The sequence below is a fragment of the Oryzias latipes genome, chromosome 11 (assembly GCF_002234675.1).
Source record: "Oryzias latipes chromosome 11, ASM223467v1".
Lineage (NCBI taxonomy): Eukaryota > Metazoa > Chordata > Actinopteri > Beloniformes > Adrianichthyidae > Oryzias > Oryzias latipes.
In genome coordinates, this window is record NC_019869.2 from 14,274,813 (window position 1) to 14,297,850 (window position 23,038).

Genomic DNA, 23,038 nt, shown 5'->3' on the forward strand with positions numbered 1-23,038 from the left:
TTGAAGAAAAAAGGTTCAGTGCACTGTCTAATGGGTCTATATGACCCAACTCCCAATGTTAAAGTGCCTAGGATAGCACAAGGGTTAGAGCACATGCAGCTAAAATGTTTTTTGAATAGATCGTTGGAATTGCAACCTAAAGTTAAAATTCTTTTTTGTGAATGGTAGCATATAAATTATGAAAAATAAAACATTATATGTTTTTGTTTGTAGATCTGCTCTCTGAGATCTAGGACAGAACCAGCTGTGGAACCAGCAACCACCTGTGAGTCCTGGACGGGTTTGGAAGCCATCGTAACCTTTGTTTTTTGTGCGCCACCAGCAGGTTCCGCATTAATGCAGACCTGAATCTGGATCAGACGCAGGCCGTGGTGCTGCTCAGGCTCAGCAGCTCCGTCAGGATCCATGGAGGAACCGCACAAGAGCATTTGTCGGCTTTCATTTCTGGAGGTGTCAAAGTTGCTCTCAGGATAAATGAGACGATCAGGTGTTATTGAAAGATGACAGATATCCAGTATGAAAGACATCCGTGACATTTTCTTGTATCCAATTAAGACTCCTCGCCGCCAGTCACGGTGGCATTTCTTGATTATTGCTCACCTGTGTGCCCCCCCCCCCCCATAGCCCCTAAAGCAGATGGAGAGCAGGTAATGGATTTATGAGGGAGCTGATACAGGCAGACGGACGCTCCATGTTCCTCACCCTCTCTCAGAGTTATTTGTGAGCACCATCTGCTGGAGGAGCATCAATAATCATTTCATGTCTGGACTCTCTTTCCTGTAATCATCATGTCTGTCTGGAATGAATCATTAGTTTTATAAAGAGCAAAATAATACAGTGGACAAAAGTATAAGATTTGATGACGTTTATTTTGAAAAGACCCTGATAACATGCTTTCTCCGTTTTTACAGGAATTCCTTTAAAAGCGTCTTTATGGTATTTCAGTGGATATGACTATAATGTGGAGTGTGCAGAACAACATACATGTTTACAAACCAATAACTTCATATAAATACAGGCAAGTCTGGTCATGGCCACTTCATGAGCTTAAGGTTTCTCAAAGTCCCACTCCGATAATCTTTTGATCTAATCTTTTCAAAGCGTTCCCAGCGTTCTTTTTATTATGATTGTCATTTTTAACCAAAATTGAAAAACCTGTGTCATTTTCTAGGACATAGTTTCTGCAGAGCAGCAGGAGTTCATTAGAAATTCACCTTTGAGTTATGGGCGGGTCTCGGAGTAAACCCGCTCCCACCTTCCATCACCTACCTGTTTAAACCCTCTCCCGCTATTTTACAGCCCCTCACAACCCCAACCCAACAAATTCTGCATTTCTTGTCTGCTCCCGATTCCTGATTTGAACAAAGAAATACTCAGAAATGCAATTTGAAGCTTAGTTTTCTTTATATCCTCAGTCATCAGAAAAATGCCACAAGAACATGTTAAACACACCAAAAACATCATTTTCAGCAGAGTGGGTCTTTAGAGGAAAGCTTCAGGAAAAAACCTCTACATCTTCTGACCAGCTCCTCTTTGGGTATTGATCTGTTCAGTTCATTGGAAACTCATCAAACCAATCACTACCTACCACCCACCGTGGTGCAGCGGTAGGGCGGTCGGCCTCTGATCGGAGTTTGATTCCTGCCATGTGTCAAAGTGTCCTTGAGCAAGACACCAAACCCCACCTTGCCTCTGGTGGAAGGTTGGGAACAGTGTTTGGCAGCTGAGCTGCCACCAGTGTGTGAAAGTAGTAAACAAAGCTCAAGCATGTTTGATGCTTTTAGGAAACGTCTTTAAGGAGGAACGAGGTGGACCAGCGACACCAAAAGGTTCAAGTCTGGAGTCGTCTTATTGGTAAATAATGACGGTTCACTATAACAGTCAGGCTTTTATCTGCAATGAAGGGCAGGAACAAAGATTTAGCGCTTGTTAGATCTCACTGTGATGTCCAAGAGGCAAGAATCAAATGAACGTTTAAAAAATCCAGTTCTGGTCCTCTCCTGTCAGATCCAGTTAACTTTGAGTCTAAAGTCCTCATCTCTGTGAGACACTTTACCTTCGTTTCCTCCAAAACAAATAATAATCTCACAATATTTACATTATAAAATTGTATTTCAGCTGTAAAAAAAAGGCAGAGATTTTTGCTACCGAAGCTACGCAGCCAATCAGAGCAAAATGGAGAATAATGGCGAGCAGGAGAGCAACGTCTAGCCAGCAGAGTAGCTCTGAGAGATTAAATGAACTCCACAGTGTCTGAGGTTTCAGCAGCCCATCTGCATCCAACAACAGCAGCTAACATGCTCCAAATGGCACCTTATTTATTTATGATGGTAACATGCTAATGTTTTACAGTTGTGTGCAAAGGTTAGGCCTCCCTGTGTTCAGCAAAATTGAGAATCCTCTTATTTTGAAAGGTTTAGGTAATGCAGAAATACTTCCTACATTTGCTAAAAGATAGAAAATGGAGCCATGCTGCTTGAAATCAGCATAAAATACATAGTGAATCGAGTCTGAAAAAAATCTTGGCCTTAGATCAACCCCTCAGAAGGTCCCAGATTGCATCTAATCAGTTTTGGAATTATTAGAGGTCACAGCAGCTAGTTGAGATGATTTTGTGTGTTTCTGGTAATTGCAGAAATCTTGTGTTGCCGTCACCTTTAGCTTCTGCTATGATAAGACGCGACACTAAAGCAAACTTTATGATGAACACACAACTTTTTCACCCCTTAGCAAAAAGTACTCTCTTTAAGTGTACTACAAGTATACTTAGTCTATAATAAAAGTAAGGCACTATACTTGAAGTACACATTTTATCTTTATATTGTAAACTTAAAATGTTCCACTTGAATCTGAAGAAGTATTTATCTATACGGTACTTCCACTACACATATATGATCTAAAGTATACTTTTACTTATACTTATTTCAAGTGTACTTTTTTGCTAAGGGGCTATTAGCTGCAGTTTGACAAAAAAAAGAAATAATAACAAGCAAAACAAAACAATAAACAAGGACAAAATAAAACCTGTACCGTTGAGTGCACATTTGAAACAAAACATTTTCATGCCAGAAGCATTGACAATTATGGCACCACAGAAGAAGAAACAGTGCCAGGTGGAGAACAGAAATGGGGATTTCAAAATAAAATTTGCTTTCTTTCTGTCTAAAGATTCAAAACTTACAATCTGCATTGAATGTACAGGGACCTCTGCTGGCAGAAAAAAGGAGAAGGCAAATTTCATTTCAGTAACATGAATGGGATTTGTGTGAAAACTCAGCTACCAATAAAGTTGACCTTATATTTAAATTCCCTTTGAAACCTAAAGTAGTTAAAATAAAGATTTTTTTGGGGGAACAGCAATTATTGCATTATTGGAGGAGGGGTTCTTTTTCTGTGGAAATTTGTATGCTAACACTAAAAGTAACACTTTTAATTTTGATTATTTACACAGAAAAAAGGAGGTTGACTAACTTTTGTGCTTCTGAAGCAAAAGCTAACGAGTGGTTTCAGTTTCCCCAGCAGGTTTGTGAAATAATCCACAGCAAGAGTTTGATTTTTGAGCAGCATGATTGGATTTTCTCAGTACATATCAGTAACAGCGTCTGAACATTTCATGTTTGATTGCTTAACACTGAAAAAAAAAGAAAAAACACACACACACACACAAGGTTTTCTAAAATCTGAGCACACAAAAGCAAAACTACCCTAGAAAGGGTTGAGATTTTCAGGGTTACGACCACTGACTGCACGAGAACTGGATAGAGTGACCCCCCAGCAGGTGGTCTCACATCCAACGTTCAAAACCTTTGATTGACAGATTTTGTGTAGCCCACTTTTAAGTGGTAGGGGGTGTAGCCTACCAACAAGCTCACTCCCGACTGGTGAGAGCAGTTGCCATAGAAACGATGACTCAGACCAACTCGGACCAATTACTGGTTACTGATGTTGTCTGGCTCCAATATGGCGGCATCCGTACTGTAGAAAACTTCCTTTTGTTGGAGTCAGAAGTCTGACATTTTCTATGGATAACGTCAGACTCACTCTCTCACTCCAGCTCCCATATACAGTCAATGACTCCTACCCTGTGTTTGTTTTTGTGTAGTTGGAGTATGATGTGGGGGTTGGTGGTGTCACATGGAGCTCTTTGTCAGTCCACGTTTCGGTTCCTCCTCACCTTCCTGGCTGTCCTCACAGCCAGAGGAGGTCCAGGCTACGGCTGTGGCCCCGGGCCTTTCATAGCCATGCTGGCTGACACCATGGCTGGGTAACTTCTGTTCCTCCTCATTCTGTCCGGAGCAAAAGGCGAGCTCGACCTGCGGAGCCCCCCCAACGGCCCTAGTATGGGCCCGGGACTCATGGCCCTGCCCCCTGGAGCCCCCGCCACTCCTAGGCGCTTCACCTTGTCCAGCAGGTTGAGGTTATGGACGCTTACACTGACATCCGTCTGGCTCTCACAGTCCCGCCCTCTCTGTCTGCCTCGTGCCCCCCCCGTCACTTCCTTCAGGATGGATCGAGCCGGCTTGGATGCGAGGAAGTTGTCATAAGAGGGGCTTTTGAAGTCGAACCCGCTGGAGGAGGCAGCTGAGATGGCCGGCCGGGTGGGGGAGCTCGGAGGGGTGGGGGGACGCAGAAAGTCAGGGTTGGGTGCTCGGATTGGAGCGACGGAGGTGCTGAGCAGGACTCCTCCACCTCCCTGACTGTGCTCCTGGCTCTGGTGGTACATGGCTGCAGAGATGCCCCTCTCCTGGAGCAGACGAACCAAACCCAGTGAGGTGCTGGTGGTGCGAGTTGCATCTCTGTGTGGACAAAGACAGTTTCTGAAACACTAAGTCGACACCGTTACAGATTCCCAAAGCTCTGTGTAGCGTCTTGCCTGAGGTTTGTTGAGGACTCAGACGGGCGGAGGCTGAGTCTGCGCGGAGTGCAGGGAGTGCCAGTGGGCGTGGCCAACAACGAGCTGGTCATCACACAGGAGGAGGCGGCAGGAGTTGGATTCAGACTACAGCAGTTATAGGAAGAAAATGGTGTTGTTTTTTTAAATAAAAAAATTCTAAAAATTTAATTTTTGTCATTTTTGGGTGGAGTAAACCTGAACAGGTCACCAGTCTGTTGCAGGGCCACGCACACACACACACACACACACACACACACACACACACACACACACACGCAGAAGCACACACTCCAAGGGGCAATTAAGACACACAAATGAACCTAAGTAGAATGTCTGTAGACTGTGGGAGGAAGCCAGACAAAGCCGACACATGCACGTGGAGAACATGCAAACTCCACGCAGGGGCTCAGCTGGAACCAGGACTTTCTCACTGTGAGGTTAGAGTGCTAACCAGCATACCACCATGCAGTCCCAAATTCATGTTGTGTAGCTTCTAATTAGGCAAAGGTTACAGATAAATAAACGCATGGATTACAGATGATTCAGCAGCTGCGGGGCCGCCTTCATACCTGGGCGTGACCTGCGTCTGCTCGTCTGTTGGGTGGAGAATCCGGCAGGTGGTGAAGGTGTAGGTGGAGCTGGTGTGAGGCATACATTTGCCGGGGAAGTATGCAGCTGGAAGTCATGCCAAAGCAGAAGACAAATCAGTTTTTGGTTTCACAAAGCAGCTACAGAACTGACTATTTGTATGTTATCAATGTGGAAATAGTTTTTAAAAAGTCTTTTTTTTTGGTTTGTGAACAAAACTGAATAAGCAGCACATCAGATGATTCTTTGTCATTTGCTGAACCTTTCTGTCAGATGTTTTTATAAAGCTGCAGGGTTTGGTGGATGATGATCCTCGGACTGACGCTCGAGCAGAAAATTCCTAGTCTTTCACATCCGAACGTCAAGACTTTGGACAGACGACCAATCAATTCCTCTGCTTTCAGAAGAATCTGACCGCTTTATCTCTGCAAAGAGCTCAGGTTTGATCCTGCTGCTTCTTTCCTGACCATCAATAAACACGTGCAGCTGGAGGTCCTCCCAGCATCCCATATACTCCCACACAGATGACTCTGTGCTGTCTTTTCTTGACATTTCAGATTTTTTGAAGATTTAAAGCCTGGAAATGGCCTGCATCGTGTGTTCATCTGTAAATTTCTGATCTTACAAATCCTTCTCTTGATGGTTTCATCCCATCTTTTCTTGATGAGCTGCTGTGAGGAGGACGTCCTTTCATCCAACTGTGGTGCTGGACATCCAGACCGTTTCATGCTTCGGTTGCATCGATCGCAGAGATTTTCTGCAGCTTAAAGCAGCATTTTTTATGTGTTCTGAAACCATTTGGGTTAAAGGCAAAACAATTTTAAACTAAACACTTTGATTTGATTTACCACTGTAAAATCGTTTAAAAAGAAGGAATCCTGTCACGGTTTTGTGTTTTTGAGTTAAAAATAATATAAGACAACCATGTTCTAAGAGGCTGTTCTGGAAGTCATTCAGAGCTCTTGTGTCTCTCAGAGCTGTAGTGAAATAAATTCACATGAAACTGCAGAAAAAGCAATTTATAGTTTGCCTGTTTACAATTTTTCTCGCCTGTTTGTGTTTCTGTGCATAAAGAAAAAACTCTGAAACTGACAACTGAAACATTAAGCTAAACGGAGAAAGAAAAAAGATCCATGGAGGCATCGTTTAGGATTAAAGTAAACACTGGTTTTAAATCAGCTAAACTTCCTCTCTGGAGGGTTAAAGAAAAACTGAGAGCAGATTGTTGATGAGCGAGTCCTTTCTCACCCAGTGCATCTGTGTTGCTGAGATGAGGCGACGGCGATGGGGATGCTGGAGAAGGAGGAGCGAGGCGAGGTGGAGGCTGCCCTGAGCTGGTCTCAGTCGGGTCAGAAGAGGGGGGCATGGCTGGAGAGACTGAAGCTGATGAGGTGGGCAGGTTCTGAAAGTACTGCTCTCCGGGTTCGTCCTCCTCCAAGCCGCCCCACGGCTGCACCTGCAGATGACAACCTGAACTTCAGGGTCTGAACCGGCTGGAGCTTTAGCCCGGAAACAGCGGAGGACAGGCTTCACCTGTTCCAGCTCCAGCTCCAGGGGTCTGTAACCTTTGGGAACGACTCCTGGCCTGGCGTCCAGAATCACCCCGAGGTGAGGCTGCGCTAACTGCTGCCAGTGGTGCAGCGTGGCGGACCCTGAAGGACACACACCAAACAGAAGAACAGGAAGACATTTTGAAGCTCACCTGGAACGCGTTTACTTCACACAAAGCTTCTTCTTGGAGGATCGTTTTCCATGGACCCCAACTCCTTATTTCAATTTCATTTTTTTCTTTTTAAAGCAATAGAACTCTCTTTCCTGAAGCATTTTCTGAGAATTTAAATGTCTCTTTACTTTTTAAGAAACCAAACACAAGTTTAATTCATAAAAATCTTCCACTTTAAGACCCAAGCTAAAATTTGAGCTAACCCTCTACACTTGTAGTCAAAGGGTTCCAGTTAAGCAGAATAAACTACTGTGATAATAGAACCCACAAGGTAATGTGGATGCAAGTTTCAGGGAAGAACAGACATGTACCAAATGAAAACTGAAGGAGGAAAACTAAAATAAATGGATGACTGAACTCAAAGATCTCATAAAAATTCAAACTAAAGCAGCCAGAAAAAGTAGAAACCTACAACTTGACAAACGCCTAAAGAATGACTGTTTCAGGGTTAAAATGGGGTTTTGATGAGCACACAAATGTATTTGGTTATGATGACAACAAAGAACCAACAAATGAGACACAAGTCATGAAGAGTAAATAAAAACGTGAAGTAAAAAAAGAAGAAAAGGAGTGAAGTTGAAAAGGTTTTTATTAGTTGGTTACAACATAGCCAGAAAGAAATAATGAAGGGAGATGAAAAAGGGAGAGAAATTTCAATAACAATAAAAAACAACACATTTTTAATGATTTACATTAAAAACCTAAACTTGGTGGATGAGATTGTCTGGTTTTGACGTTGTTTTAAAAAAACAACTTAACGTGTTCCTGTGGCGTTTTTCTGATGATGAAGGACATTTATAAAGAGAATTAAGCTTTAAATTGCATCTCTGAGTATGTATTTTTTCAAACCGATGTAAATCAGGTGCAGACGAAAAAATGCCGTTAGACGAAGAGCTAATTGGGGAGTAGAAAATACTCTGGGGAGGGGAAGGGCAGTGGGGTTGCTCCGCGCTATCAGGCCCGCCCACAACTTGGAGGTAAATTTCTAATAAACTTCTGCCATTCTGTAGAAACTATGTCCTAAAAAATTACACAGTTTTTTTTCACATTTTGGCTAAAGATGGCAAAATCATAATTAAAAGACCACTGGGAACACTTTGACAAAAGATCAAAAGATGATCAGAGGGACTTTCATAGCTACTGAATGTAAGACTAATTACAACCACAAGGGGCGAGCAAAACCCAGCTGTGAACCTGTGGGAGAGCAAACATGGATGCAGTCAAAAAGGTAAACATAGAGGGGAAATGTGAATCACAGCCACTCTCTGGGCTGCGTGTCTTTGCAGTAGCTGCCCGACTTGTTCATGAGAGACCAGAGGGAGTTAAAGAGCATCAGTGAGAGAGGCCGTTCCTTCTTCTCCCTCGCGCTCCTCCTCTTCCTGCTGCCAGCACGGTCTCTGGCCCACCTCCTTCCTCTCTCCCTCTCTATCACAGCCCCGGTCCTCTTGGCCCACCCCCATCCCCTCTCCCCCCCCTCCCCAAGCAGTCGGCAGTGCCGGCTGTCAGGCCTACTCTCCTCGCTGGCCCATCCCCGCTTGCTCCCCTTTTTGGCTGCGACCCCGCGGCGCTGCTCTCCCTCCCAGCTTCTCTCCAGGGTGCGGCTTTTCCCGCTTTCCCCCTCACCTTCAAGCGGCTTCACAATCTGGAGCTTGTCTGGGAGGTAGGGCCCCCGCGAGGCCCACAGGTGGAGGTTCCCCAGGGACATGATGCTGTCGGACGGGGTCAGGACGCTCTCCTGCAGCCCCACCTGTCCTCCTTGCCGCCTCTCTCGCTCCTCCTCAAAGAAGCGCCTCTCGCTCAGGTTGTTCTGGCGGCGCAGAGAGAGGCGGCGCAGGGCTACCCGAAGGTCCTCGGCGCCGCTCGTCTTCTTGTCCAGGTTCTTTGCACTGTTGGCACAAAACCAAAATAATGAGAAGAAGTTCTGCCTCCTCCACGTGACCTTTCCTCTCCCCGTCACCTGTCCTGGTTGGACGCTGTCTCCATGAGGATGCTCTGCGTTCGGTTGTCAAGGGTAACCCCGTCTCCGCTGATGTCCCCGCCGTACACAGAGGAGTGGGGCGTGGAGTGCCCGCTGGACTGGGGCGACGTTCGTGCCGACAGGGACTGGTTTGAGCCTGGGATGCCGGTTGGAGTCTCAGAGCGCTGACGCACCGCCTGGTTTATGTTCTTCACCGTCTCGAAAACGCGCTTCCGATGAATCCTGCGGACACCGAAGGTCAGCTCCTTCTCCACTGGCTCAGGTAGCCAAGCTCTGAAACTGCACTCACTTCTGTTCTTCACACTCCGGGTCCTCAAGGCTCAGCTCCTTCCTCATTGTTCCCTCAATCTCAGCAGCCAGAGAATCCTGCAGCACCAGAGACCCTTTAGAACAAGGAAGACGTGGACAAACTCTTACAAACATGAAAGCTGCACCCCCTAACCATTGGGAACAGCCCCAGAGGGTGATAGCGTCGAGGCGTCCCTGCGGGGTAGCTTCTGTTCCTCAGGTTCTTCAGCTCCTCCTGAGCTTCATGCAGCATCTCGATACACTCCGAGTACTTCTCCTCCAGCTCCTGCAGCTGTTGAATCACACCTGTCAGTGACCAACCTGCGGGGGGGAATCAATCCACAAACACGGCACCTACCTCTGCGGTGAGCTGCCTCTGAGCGTCTTTAGCTGCCAGCAGATGTTGGGAGAGCTCCTCATTTTCCACAGCGTACTGCACAGACGTTTTAGTTTTCAGCGCCAGCTTCTTCAAAAGACACAGGGGAGGAGAGTGCAAGCATACTCACGGATTTGGCCTTTTTCTGCAGATCTACTATCTGAGAGAGGAGGTGCGTTATCTCCTCCTGCTGCCGGGATGCATCCTCAGTTTTACGAGCCAGCTCCTCGGCTATGACGGAGATTTGCAGGCTGGACAGCCCTGGAGGGAAAGGGGATAGTCAGGCTGCGGTGGAAGGGAAAGAAACACTCAAAAACAGGGGTAAGCAGAGACGTGTCACACCGTCACCTGCTCTGCTGCACTTTCACACTGCGCTCTAAAGTCTGTGCAGCATCTCACTCTTACACCGACTACTGAAAAAATCTTGAAGCAGAAAAACACCTAAAGTTCTCGATGAGTAATGTTTCCCTGCCTGTTAATACTTCAACCCTTCATTTCTGTTCCCAAAATAACCCTAAGGAGGAAGTACCAAATGTTGAAGTTCCTAAAAAGTCCACTGGTTAAAGACAAGCAAGCTCTCATCCCTAACTGCCATTTTTGGAAAGTTCTTAAAGTGGGCGAAGCAAATCCTGGTGGGTGTGTCAGTCCCCACAAAATTTTGGATTGTACAGAATCAAATCAAAGACTTTTCTTCTGCTGGAAATGGCTCTGGATTCATCGTTAATGAGCGTCTGTCTGTGAGAAAATTTGCCTTATTTTTGATTGGATAATTTTGAAACTTTCAACCTTTTGACTTCACCTCCTGTTTTTGGTTTTGCTGTATTTTGTGTTTAGTATAGGACCAGTCCATTAATACACGACAAGTTGAAAAGTGCTGTGAGGAAGGGCAGTTTGCAATGTAACCACTGGGTGGCTTAATGCATCAAATGTCAATGGGTTCACATTTACCACCTAATCAAACACAGCCAGGTAAAGTCATCATTGTTTGAGGTCAAAATTGTGGGTAAAAGGGGGCGAAGTCTTCTGAGTGAATTTTTCTTTTAGTAACGCTTCGACACGATCGAACAACCGTCTATCTTCCAGATAAAAAAAGTGAAGTTAGTGAAGATTTTCCCTAAAAAATACCTCATCCCTATTCATTACAGAACAGAGGATGACTTCTCCAAACCTGTAATTTGAAAAAAATAAATTAAAAAAAAGCTGGTAATGCTTTGAAAATAGTTAAAGGGTAAGTTGGGGAGTGTCTTTAAATTGAAGATTAACACTTACCTTTTTTATTTTTGTAGTTATTATTTGTAACTGTTCATACATTACCATAATATTTGGATTTTTGCAGATACATTCATACTTATGTCTGCACTTTAAAGGAAGCTTTTCATTTATGAATTGATTATTCACTTTCCTTTTGGAATGAAATTTACCTTTTACTTTGGTCATTTCTGCCCCATTATTGGTTAATAATATTATAATTTTTTTAATTATATTTTGTTCGTGTTTGATTTCTATTTCATTGTGAGATATGATGTATAGAAAATATTCAATATAAATAGTTAGATTTGATTTCGGTAGATGATTTTATCATATTTCCATGCATGATGAGAAAGAGTGCCCTATAGTTTTTCAACAAGTCTTGTTCTTTTAGTTTTCTGAAAAAAAGTTTACAGATGTTTCAAATCGTATAGAAAATGTTTTACTAGAAAAACCTACGTAGTTCTTTGACACAGTCGCTGACGAGCTGCTGCTCTTTCTCCTCATACGTTTCCGTCTCAGTCTTCAGGTGGTTGGCCTGCATACAGAGTCAAAGTCAACATTTCCCCTCAACTCCGTGGAAACCAGGATGTGACGGGGGAGAGTCACCTCAGAGCGCAGCGACAGGTTCTCCTCTTCCAAGTCCTTCAGCTGCCTCTGCAGGGTGTTGCTCACAAAGCCGCCTGAGGCAGTTTCTGCTTTGATCTTCTTATCTCTAAAGGGCACCAACAAAATAAAAGGACTCACAGACTGACCTCCACGCTCGTATGATGCTTCCCTTTTAAAAAGAAGGTCATTAAGCTGACGTGGGGGAGCTGCTGGACTCGTCCTCACTCTCCTCCACCGCGTTGGTGTAAAACTGCAGCAGCTCATCCTTCAGGTTCAGCTCGTGGTGAAGCTGGGCCACCTGGAGGAGCACAGGTACAGTTTACCACACGGAACAAGCTTCGACAGTTGGTTTTTTGGCATTCGGGCTACTTTTGAGACGAGACAAATTATGAAAAGCAGATTGAATATGATTAAAAATTCCTCTGTCATCAACAGCTTGTTGAATTGGACTTGTGGGTTAGTAGTTGTCATGTCAACAACGCCAAATCGTACAGTGTGCCAAACTTTCTATGTGAGTTCTATTTGAGGTTCTTTGTGAGCGACTGACCGCGGGCCAGTCGACAAAAACAAGCACGCTCTGATACCTTTTTTCAACATATTTTTGCTAATCCTTGTGTTTTTTTAATGATATATTTTCTTTAATGCAAGAAATAATAATATAAATATAATATGATATAAACGGACCAATCAGATGCCTGAATAAAAGCAGGTGGCCTCGTGTAAAACATTCAAAACGTTTGATTGACAGATTCTCTTGAGCCCATTTTCAAGTGGTAGGGGTGTGGCCCTCCAAAAAGCTCACTCCTGATTGGTGAGAGTGGTTGCCATAGAAACAATGATTCAGAATCAATTACAGTCTGGCTCCAACATGGCGGCGCCTGTATTTAAAAGAACATGGTGACTGAATTGACCTCATTTGGTTAGAGATGATGTCACACTTACTCCAGTTCTCATATATAGCCAATGGCACCATATTTTTACTTTTTTTGTTTATTTATTTGTGATCTACTTCCCACATGTCCTCAGGATCGACTACTCAATTGCAATTGATGTATCGGGCATCCCCGATCTACGCTGTGTGTGAAGTCAGACCTCCTCTGTGATTTGTCCCACTTGTTCCTCCAGGTAGTCATTCTGTTCGGTCAGAGTTCGATTCTTCTTGAGAAGCGACTGACCGATCTTTGCAGCCAGCTCCAGATCTCGTTCTTTCTACGGTGGAAAAGAAGAACTTTGGTGGACATTTCAGATCCTTTACGACGAAGAAACTCACAGAAGACACAGGAGAACGTCTCACCTCCTCCAACAAACGTGTGACAGCGTCGATGTCATTGTAGGTCTTCGTCATCTGGCCCACCCTGTCCGCACATAGCACTGTGGAAACACAGAACACGGCGAGTGTGAGGTGATGCCACGCCTCCTCCAGCTGTGATGTAACGGTGAAAAGGCTGTTTTCCATGGCGCACACCAAATTGGTGTGATGCCCCCGAGGGGTCGACCATTATTGACCTGCGAGCTTTGATCAATAAAGTGTTGGGTGTGCTGAAAAATCACTGTTATTTTATTAAAGTGACAGCAGCTTGTTTTATAAATAAAGATGATTTGATTGAATCAGGTCCAAGTCAAGGTTAAGATTAAGATTTAAGGTTATTCTGTGCAAATTCAGGCTAAAACTAATCCCATGCAGGACACTTTTCACAGAGCAGAGGTCTGAACTTTAACCAATGTGTCGATAAGGAAAAGACAATTTACCGCTCTTGTCTTCATGGCAGAACCAGTCCTCCAGCTCACGCTTGTCCCTCACCACCACCTTTACCCGGCTCTCACCGTCCATTCTACTGTCTTGCCTCACAACACTAAACGGTTCACCTTCTATTTGATCCACACAGACTGAACAAACTCCGCCCACATGGGCACTTCAGCCAATATGAGTTAGGCAAGCACGGGGGGGGGAGGGGGGGGCAAACGGTTTGAATTCATTAATGATCTATGTTTGATGGTCAACCTGACAGAACTGGACAGAGACTGGAACAAGAGTCTGCTGCAAACGCAGAAGTCCTGCTTTTAGATGAACTAAGAACGCCAACAAACTGTTCAACCAACACCTCAAGGAGATGAGATCCAACTTTCCCTTTAGCAGGATTTAGTTCAAGAAGCAGGTCAACCATTAAAGATATAAACAAAACTATTTTTCTACTTGATTTGACCAGACTTACTTATTTACAACCTATGTTCAAGATTTTTTGATTAAAATTGCAATTTTTAAACCATCTGTTTTGATTTTAGTGAAACTCAAACATGTCTATTTTTAGGGTAAAGGCACTGAGACAAAAGAGGTGGAGAAATCCAACCACTGACTGTATAGAGAACTGTACTGAGTGACTCCTCTCCCCTGGTGTTCCAAACAGGAAGTAACTGTTGGTTCCAGGAAGCCAAAATCTCATTGACCTCTATAGAGAAATAAACAGCTATTACTCAGTCATTTTATTGGTCAGAATAAACACTTTCTCTGGTAGCTTTTTTTAATATAGTCTAGTTAATCCTCAATTTTTATGCAATGTTTTTCTGCAGTGCAAGTCACTGAAGTTGTAAACTGACCAATCAGGTGTCTCAATAAAAGGGTGTGGTCTCAAGTTGAACATTTGAAACTTTTGATTTTGTGTAGCCCGCTTTCAGGTGGAAAGGGTGTGGACTCCCAACAACCGGCGAGAGTGGTTGCCGTAGAAACATGAACTCAGACCGACTTGTACCAATCACTGCTTACTGACGTCATCTGGTTCCAACATGGGAGCGTCTGTATTGCGGGTGTAAGAAAATGGACTTCATTGGGTTTGAGCCAGAAGTTAAGCATTTTCTACGGGAGATGTCGCACTCACTCAGTCCAGTTCTCTAATACAGTCAGTGATTCCAACAGAACTTCAAAATTTACTTTGCCCTGCCCACTTGCCATTTTAAGAACACAGCTGAGGTGGGCAGAGGAAACTCCAGTCAATATGCCCCTCCCCCTCAGGCTTCATTTTCAGTCCCATTGTCGCTGTGCCAACAGTTGGTCTGAATCTAAGATCCACCTTAATGTCCACAGGCTTCAACATTTTCTGATAAGTTCTGACTTGACAGCTTAAGGAGTAATTAAAGTTATATTTGACCGTTTTATCTGTTTTTTTGATCAAATGTTCTTGAAGCAAACCTTCATTCCGGAAATGTCTGCCCTCATCATCTCAGCAGGTTCTGGAAAATCTCTCATCTTCAAACTCAGAATTTAAATCCTGAAGTTTAAGCTCAGCTTTGAAACAGTTTTACATTCAACAGTTCGATACATTTAATCAAATGTAGAGAATTTTGCCATTTTATTTTCTGTCAGATTCATTTTCTACAGAAGTCTTTCCAGATAAATTGTTGATATTTTGATTTTTATTCACTTAAACTTCCATTTAAGACAATAGTCATTTATTAGTAAAGTGCTTTTGCTGAAATGTTTGAAGCCACCTGATCAAGGAAAACATTTAACAATAAATTAAATTGTTGGTCTTAAATTATAATCACATTGAAACGTCACTAGTACTCCGCTTGTTATCAGGCTGTTTCCATTTTTCTGTTTATGACAGTAACTTTCAGCCAAAGGGAAAAAAAAGAAACCCGCAGACTCCTTTAGGATGGACTTTAACCCAAACATGACAGAGATAACATGAGGTTTGTACGTCTAAGGTCATTTAGTGATCATAAACTTTTTACATTTATCTATCAGGGAGCTGATGATCAATTATTTCTATTATTCTTGGAACTAAAGATCAATAATGGACTCACATAATCTCTCCATGAAGTGATCAATTAACTTTGGGCCCTCAGGCAGTACTGGTCATGACTCCTGACCAGGAGTCCTAACGCGTCATGACTGCAGATTAAACCTCAGCTGAAACTCTGGAGAATCTTTCCATCTATCTACTAAACCTGTTTTTTTCCAGTTCAGGCTCACATGGATGCTGGAGCCTATCCAGCTACTGTCAGGCAAAGCTGGGGCACATCTCACTTGTCCATCACCGAAACAAGCAACCACACACGCACAGTCACACCTAAGGACAACTGAGAACCACCAATTAACCTGTGAGGCATGTTTTTGGACTGTGGGAAGAAACCGGAGAAAACCCACAACTGCACACAGAATGATCCCAGCCAGGATTCAAACCAGAGCCTTCTCGCTGTGAGAACTAACCACTACACCACCTTCAGAGATCCTCCATCACAACACTGCACCAGTAGTGTGGAGCTGCAGCTTTTCCCCGCAGCGTGCATGCCGTTACACTGCAGGACCAACCCAAACTCACCAAAAAAGGCCTCTCTCGTCTTTTTAAGTGGAAGAACTTGCACAATTGGTGGCTGACTAAATACTCTTTTGCCCCACTATATTATACACTGTTCAGCATTCGCACTCTTAGAAGCTGGCCTGCACTTTCTACACACTGGGCACTTTTCTTCACAAAAGGGTTTGTGGTTCAAATCTCAGCAGAGATCTTTGTCCATTTAATCGCTTTCATTTGGAAACAGCTTTAAATGTAATGAAACTATTGACTGTATTAAGAAAACCTAAAAAGATACAAAGTAAACTGAGCAACCGCTGGACTTAGTCATGTGACTGTCAGGAGTGTGTACGACACCACCTGATCACTGACCAACTTGGAGTCTGACTCAGAAGCAGAGTCATTGTTGACATTTTATGTTCCTCTTTTATCAGCCACGGTTGTGTTTTTTCACATATCTTCCGTCTTCGTCAGATTCCAGGTGTCAGTTATCAAAACAGACACAATAGTTGCCATTTCAGTGTGGAGTTGATGACTTCGGTCTGAATGTGTACAGGTTCATTTTGCAGTGGGTGATACATTTTTTTTATTTTTCATAACATTTTGAACTGAAATACTTTCTGTGAGAGAGACAGCAGTCGTTCCTCAAACCCAAAGGGTATACCAGGTAGCAGTGGATGCAGTTTAATGTTCCCAGACAGAAACGTAACTGAATGTTTTTTCTGTTGACTTGAGCTCATGGTTGACATGTCTGTGGACAAAACTATTTCAAAGCTAGATTCCTCATAATACGATACGTATCCCGATATTGTACCGGAACACATTTTCTATCTATTTTTTTAAAGTATGACCTAGAAAAAACTCTACCTGAATTTCAATAAGTCGTCCGCTTTAATAAAATTGTAAAATTTCATATATTTAATAATCACAATGTTAAGCACTGCAACTGTATTTTAATATATATATAATTATAATATATGTAATGTTAATAATATAAATATAATTATATATACCTGATATATATGATATGTATACTGTTTTACAGCATTTTGGTTGATGCTATGTGCATTAGCTGCTGTGCAGCTGCAATGCTTCACTCGTTCTTATCTGAGCTGCTCCGCGTCTGCTCTACTGCCAATTAGCGGTCGAGGGTTTAAGTGAAAAACAAGAGTCAGACGCTGAAGGACGCTCATAAGTAATTAAATAAATATCATTCTGACAGCATTTTGAATCAATACAAATATCGTCAAATGTACTATTGCGATATTTCGCTGAAACAATTTTTTTCTTACACCCCTACTAACCACTACACCACCATGTGGCTTGAACCACCAAACCATGTATTTAGTAGAAACAATTCATTTATTAAAACATAGAATTTTCCTGACTTCTTGTCTTATTTTGTGAAGCTCGATCTTTAGCATCTGCAGCAATTGATCAAGAAGCGTAACCTGGATCCATCTGTGTTGCCAATTTAAGGCCTATTTCCAAACTCCCTTTCCTCTCAAAGATTCTGGAAAAAATTGTCGGTGTCCCATTGAAGGATTTTCTAAATGAAAATGGCAACCTTGAGGTTTTCCAGTCTGGCTTCAAATCCCTACACAGCACCGAGTCAGCTCTGCTCAGGGTGTTTAACGACCTCCTCTTAGCTACAGATGCTGGGGACCATGTGGTTCTGGTGCTACTGGATCTTCGACACACTAGATCACAACATCTTGATCTCCTGATTACAGCAACTGGTAGACATCTGTGGCACTGCTCTGAAGTGGTTTAGGTCATATTTAAAAGATAGAACATTTTGTGTAAACCTTAATAATGTTCAGTCTTCCCCTGCTCCTCTACTGTACGGGATCCCGCAGGGTTCAGTCCTTGGGCCTCTGCTCTTCTCCCTTTACTTGTTCCCCGTGGGTTCCATTATTAGAAAGCACAATAACCAAGAAGGATGCCTACTCCATCAGCAAATTGAGTGCTTGGAGGAACTGAAAACCTGGATGTCTCTTAACTTTCTCCACTTCAATGAGGAAAGGACAGAGGTGATTGTCTTCAGTCCCAGTGGCAACAGTGGGTCACACCCTATAGCTCTGGGCTCTCTCACTCAATTGGTTAAATCTACTGTCACAAACTTAGGAGTGAAGATGGACAATGGCTTTAATTTGGACAAGCTGATGAGCTCAGTGGTGAGACCCAGCTTCTTTCAGTAAAGGCAGCTGGCTAAAGTCAAATCGTTCTTATCAAGAAAGTACTTTGAGACAGTAATCCACGCTTTTGTTACAACTCGGCTAGATTACTGTAACTCTCTTAACTTTGGTGTCCCTCACTCATCCTTGTCCCGTCTCCAGCTGATGCAGAACGCTGCTGCACGCTTGTTATCTGGAACGTGGAAGAGAGACCTTATTACACCAGTTATGGCTTCTTTACACCTGCTGCCTGTCCATTTTAGAGTCTGTTTTAAAATTATTTTATTTATTTTTAAATCTTTAAATGGTCTGGCTCCGCCCTACCTCTCTGGGCCGCTACAGCTGCATTCCCCTTCCCGCTCGCTTAGGTCAGCTGACCAGCTGCTCCCAGATGTGCCAAGGGCATGGCGGAAACTCAGAGGGGACAGAGCATTTGCCGTTGCTGGCCCCAACTTGTGGAATGCACTGCCTATGCAGGTTGGGCTGGACCGTTCACTGAATGATTTTAAATCCAAGTTAAAAACTCACTTTTTCTACCTGGCTTTTGACTCAAGGTGAGTTGATGTTTTTATTTATTTTATTGATTTTATGCTGTTTGTTTTAGATTGTTGTTTTGTTTTTTATCCTGTGTTGTTAAGCACTTTGGTCAGCCTCTGCTGTTTTAAAAACGCCTTATAAATAAAGTTGACTTGACTTGACTTGACTCATGTGTTGACATCACTTCCTGTCTTTCCCTGAGTTCCATAAACAGCCAAACTGTTGGCTTAGGTTAATATTCTTCCATATTTCGTCTGTTTTGCTTCTGTTCTGTTGGTTTCTTTGTTTCCAAAGAACTTTATCTTCAGTTCGCTGAATCTTCCTAGATGCCCCTCTAATGTTACTTCATAAGTAGTTATTTTTTAATTATCAGTTATTTTCTGTATACTGCACGGCACCTTTAACGGCAATAGCTTCAGCTGAAAAAAAATCCCTGAGTATATTAAAAAAAGAGCAACCTAAGAGCGCCTCCCTGCTCTCTGGCTCTGGGGGCCTTGCGGCGGTCCTGCTGGCCCTGGCCTGGGTGGCGGTCTTGGTCGCCCGGGGGGCGGTTGTTCCCTGCCTGTTCCCGTGTGGCGTTGGGGGAATTCCGGCTGCCGCTGCTGCTGCGGCGGGGGTATGGGTGTGGGGGTGGCTGGGCGCTCCTCCTCCTTCTTTTCACATTCCACCATCCATTTTAGAAGAACATAAACACTCACCTGAGCACAGGTGTTAGCTCACCTTTGCACTAATAGTTTGCATGATTGAATGAATGAAAGATTTCACACTAGTTGGTTTAAAGGCATAGGTATGCGTTCGTGAACACTATCTGTTTTGTGTACATGTTGACATGTGGACATTTTTGCGGCTAGCAGGTGTGTTGATAATATTTGAGTGTGTGTGAACAGGTCCCGCCCTTTTTGTACTACATTTGAACCGTACCGTAACGATAAACAACCAGTAAACCTGTCTGCTCTATGCTGCTTCATGGTCTTACCCCCCTTCCCCTCCTATTATCACCCTCCTACCCCCCCCTCTCTCTAACGTCCCTCTCTCTTCTTCCCCTCTTTCCTTTTCCGTCCGGTCCAACACCAAAGATTTTCAAACACGATTGAAATTAATAAAGTTTGGCCTCAATTACAAAAGGGGTTTATTCAGACATACCTTTGGTTTGTCTGAAGATGAATAACCCCTCTTGTTAAAATAAAATATGTCCAACACAAGAGGCCCTCAGCTCTCATCTGTTTGCCTAGCTGTTGGACAGGACAAGTTAAAAAAAAAAAAAAAAAAAAAAAAAAAAAAAAAGAGCAACTGAAGAGCAAGAACACCACGTGATAAAAACTGACAGCATGTTCTTGACACGCTTAAGGTGCTTCTGTGCAGCTCGGCTTTTTCCTTCCCGAATGCAAAGTTTTGAACTTACGGAAGTATTTGAGAGTCTCCTCGATCTGCTCTGAGGTCAGTTCCAAGCTGGCATCCGATGCGACCAGAGGAGTGTGCAGCCAGTCATCGTTGTCATAGCCATAGACGGTGTCGGCCCGGAGCCGGTACACCGGCAGCTGCTCCTCCAGAAGACTGATGATCTCAAACTCCGGCAGATCGGTGCTGTTGCACACATCTGGACAAACACAGAAGAAAATGATTTGTTTGCAATAATGTAAATCATTTCTTGCTTTATTACAATGTATAACATTTAAATCCTTTTTAAAGCGATGTCTGCATCTTTGCCTGTCAAAATGACGAATTATTTTAATTTTACATGTAAAAATGCACCTGAAAACATTCAAAGTAAAGATTTTTGCTGTTTGGTGATACACTTTTTACAAAATATTTTGTATGGCTAAAAAAGTCTGTATAACTCAAACTCTTTTAAATAAAGTTTTTGTTTGAATGAACACAGTTAATTCTTCTGTTAACCTCTGTTTGGTGCTTTATGTCAGATCGATTTATGTTTGTTAAGTTTAAGGCTTTTTCTGAAGTTTCTTCGCATAAACCTCTTCCTGGATTCTTCCTAGGCTCTCCATTGGAATCAAATCTGCTTTGACTCCACGTTCACTCTGTTATGACCTGTTTTTTCCCATATCTGTCTCTATGGACCGATATTGTCACAGTTTTGAAATTGTTTTGCATCAAAGGTCCTGTCCATCTGTCCACTCTGAAACCATGATACTACCACCGTCATGCTTCAAAGAAGTGATGAGGCTCTCATATGCAAGATTTCAACCCAGTCTTCACAAAAATATGTTCAGAGTTCGTCTTTTAGTCGATCTTTTAGTCGATCAGTCAACAACTTTTTTGTCAAGAACACCAACATTGTTGAGCGTTAGCTTGATGGAGAACTCTGGATGCAAACCTGAACCATAATAATGGTTTGAAAAACATCTGACTGAATGATAAACGCTCACTCTAAACACCTAAAGGTCTTTTTTTATAAAGGTATGTTGAAAATCTAATTTCCCTAATAAAACATACCGTATTTTTCAGAGTACAAGTCGCAGTTTTTGCACAGTTTAGGTGATGGTGTGACAATGTGAGATTTTGTTTTTAATAAATATAAATAACCACTAGAGGGCGCTGTAAATGTGTGCATCAGTTTTTGCAACTGACAGCAACTCAGAAGAAGAATCGCCACTCTGTCTTGTGTTGGGCTTGATGGAAATGTTCAAAGCCGATACACAGGATGAAGAATTCAACAGATTTAGCATTTTTAAGTATAATCATTATCATCATCATTAATAATTTATTGAAAGGTCTGTTTTTGTCTTTTGTTAAAGAATCTTCAACCAAAAGTACGTCTTTATTTTCAGTAAAGTACGGTAGGAAGCTTTATTATCTTCATCCTTTTACCTGTGATTGTTTCGGCGTCCCGGCAGGGGGGCGGCGCCCGGTTTACTTCAGGCTGTAAGCACTCCCCCTCGCTCACATACTGCTCCTCCTCAGTGAAGCGATGGCTGGGGTCTGGGTTGGGGTCCAGGTCTGGGGTGGGGGGAGGGGAGGTGGCTGGGGAAGCCAGCTTGGCTCACCTGTCACAGGTGGAGGGAGGCAGGGGCCATGGGCCGCTGGAGCTCCTACCGGCTCAGTCACGCAGACAGTAAATCAGCAAACCTCTTGGGGGTGGGGGCTGACTTCTTAACAAAGTGATTTGTTTGAAGTCAAAGTCCACAGCGATCGATGCGTTTCCCCGCAGAGACTTCCAGCCTGCTGCAGCTCCTGGTGTAGCTGCTGCAGATCTGCCAGGACAACCCTTCAGTCTGAGGTGGAAGGACAATAAAAACAGAGCTGTGGTCACATGATGCAGGCATGAATACCTTTCACACAAACCATCTTACACTTCCAATCACCAAAAACGACCTGGCACAGCCCCAGGGGTGCAGTACGGCAAGTCAATTCTTTTGACAAAAAGGACAACGTTCAGCTTTTCAGGACAAATCGGTCCAAGCTGTTTGCTTAAAACAGGGGTCCCCAAACTTTTTCCAGTGGGGGCCACTTGACGTTTCCATTCGCTGATTGGGAGCCAGGGTCAGTTAAAAAACAGAAAAAGTGAGACGATCGCAGGGGTGTCTAAACATGTATTGTTTTCCAGAAAGCCAGAAAGATAACCACATATAAATAACCCAATCTGATATCAAATAATCCTCTCTGGATGTTTCACATAAAAAGTCAGGAAATACAGTATATAGGAACACAGTCTGCTGAGCTAACAGTCCACATTTTAGCTTTGAGAGTTTGATTACTTACATTTTCCCTCGCAAGCTATGATATTTATCTTTGTGACGGGATTCATAATGTCAGTGTAGATTGTATTCTTTGAATATCGCCACCGTCTATTGGCAGATGAGACAAACAACCTGTTCTGTATGTTGGGCAAAAAAATTCTTGTTTGTCCAAAATACTCTGCATTCTGAATCATTTTTTCTCTTCCCTAAACTTTTTCTTAATTTTCTCTGGCCTCACAGCTAAAAGGCTCAGCTGAGGGACCTGAACCAGAACATCAATGGGGGACCTTTCTGTGTGGAGTTTGCATGTTCTCCCCATGAATGACTGGGTTTTCTCTAGGGACACTGGCTTCCTCCCACTGTCAAAAAACATGCATCATAGGTTAATTGGTTACTCTAAATTTTTATTTTTTATTTCTAAAATTATTTTTCATTTTTGTTTTTTAGATGTTGGTTTTCGGTGCACAGTCCAGTTTTCGTATACAGTCAATGCACCAAACATCATGATCACATGATTCCAGTGACTTCCTGTTTATGTTGGGATTCAGTTAGCAGTCTCAAGAAGAGCAAGAAAGGTGCTTCAGTTTATTCATGACGACAAATGAAAATGTGGGGGAAATATCTCCAAACATT

At 43.2% G+C, this 23,038-nt stretch overlaps 1 protein-coding gene across 2 annotated transcripts; it reads right to left on the reverse strand.

The window, feature by feature from the left end:
* Positions 1-850: 850 nt before the first annotated feature.
* Positions 851-21,698, reverse strand: LOC101156988 (trafficking kinesin-binding protein 1). 2 transcript variants are annotated; one of them, XM_020707142.1, is made up of 18 exons: positions 21,537-21,698; positions 20,113-20,307; positions 12,999-13,075; positions 12,797-12,913; positions 11,902-12,002; positions 11,705-11,810; positions 11,555-11,633; positions 9,978-10,108; positions 9,830-9,904; positions 9,626-9,763; positions 9,473-9,549; positions 9,163-9,405; positions 8,829-9,091; positions 7,016-7,134; positions 6,731-6,938; positions 5,464-5,569; positions 4,874-4,999; positions 851-4,796 (listed from the first exon to the last, which is right to left on the reverse strand). In XM_020707142.1, the coding sequence occupies exons 3-18, from the start codon at positions 13,047-13,049 to the stop codon at positions 4,211-4,213; spliced, it is 2,526 nt and encodes an 841-aa protein (XP_020562801.1). In that variant the 5' UTR covers positions 13,050-13,075; positions 20,113-20,307; positions 21,537-21,698; the 3' UTR covers positions 851-4,210. The 2 variants fall into 2 exon arrangements, with proteins under 2 accessions (XP_020562801.1, XP_011479193.1); XM_011480891.2 differs by lacking the exons at positions 20,113-20,307; positions 21,537-21,698 and adding an exon at positions 13,454-13,562.
* Between the last annotated feature and the right edge of the window lie 1,340 nt (positions 21,699-23,038).

Bases quoted from the DNA above. Each gene is read 5' to 3' on its own strand.
- LOC101156988 (XM_011480891.2), bottom strand. From the start codon at position 13,535: ATGGACGGTGAGAGCCGGGTAAAGGTGGTGGTGAGGGACAAGCGTGAG. The intron at 12,914-12,998 runs GTGAGACGTTCT...TTTCCACCGTAG, and splicing joins TCACACGTTTGTTGGAGGAG to AAAGAACGAGATCTGGAGCT. The intron at 5,570-6,730 runs GTGAGAAAGGAC...CATGACTTCCAG, and splicing joins CAGCAACACAGATGCACTGG to CTGCATACTTCCCCGGCAAA.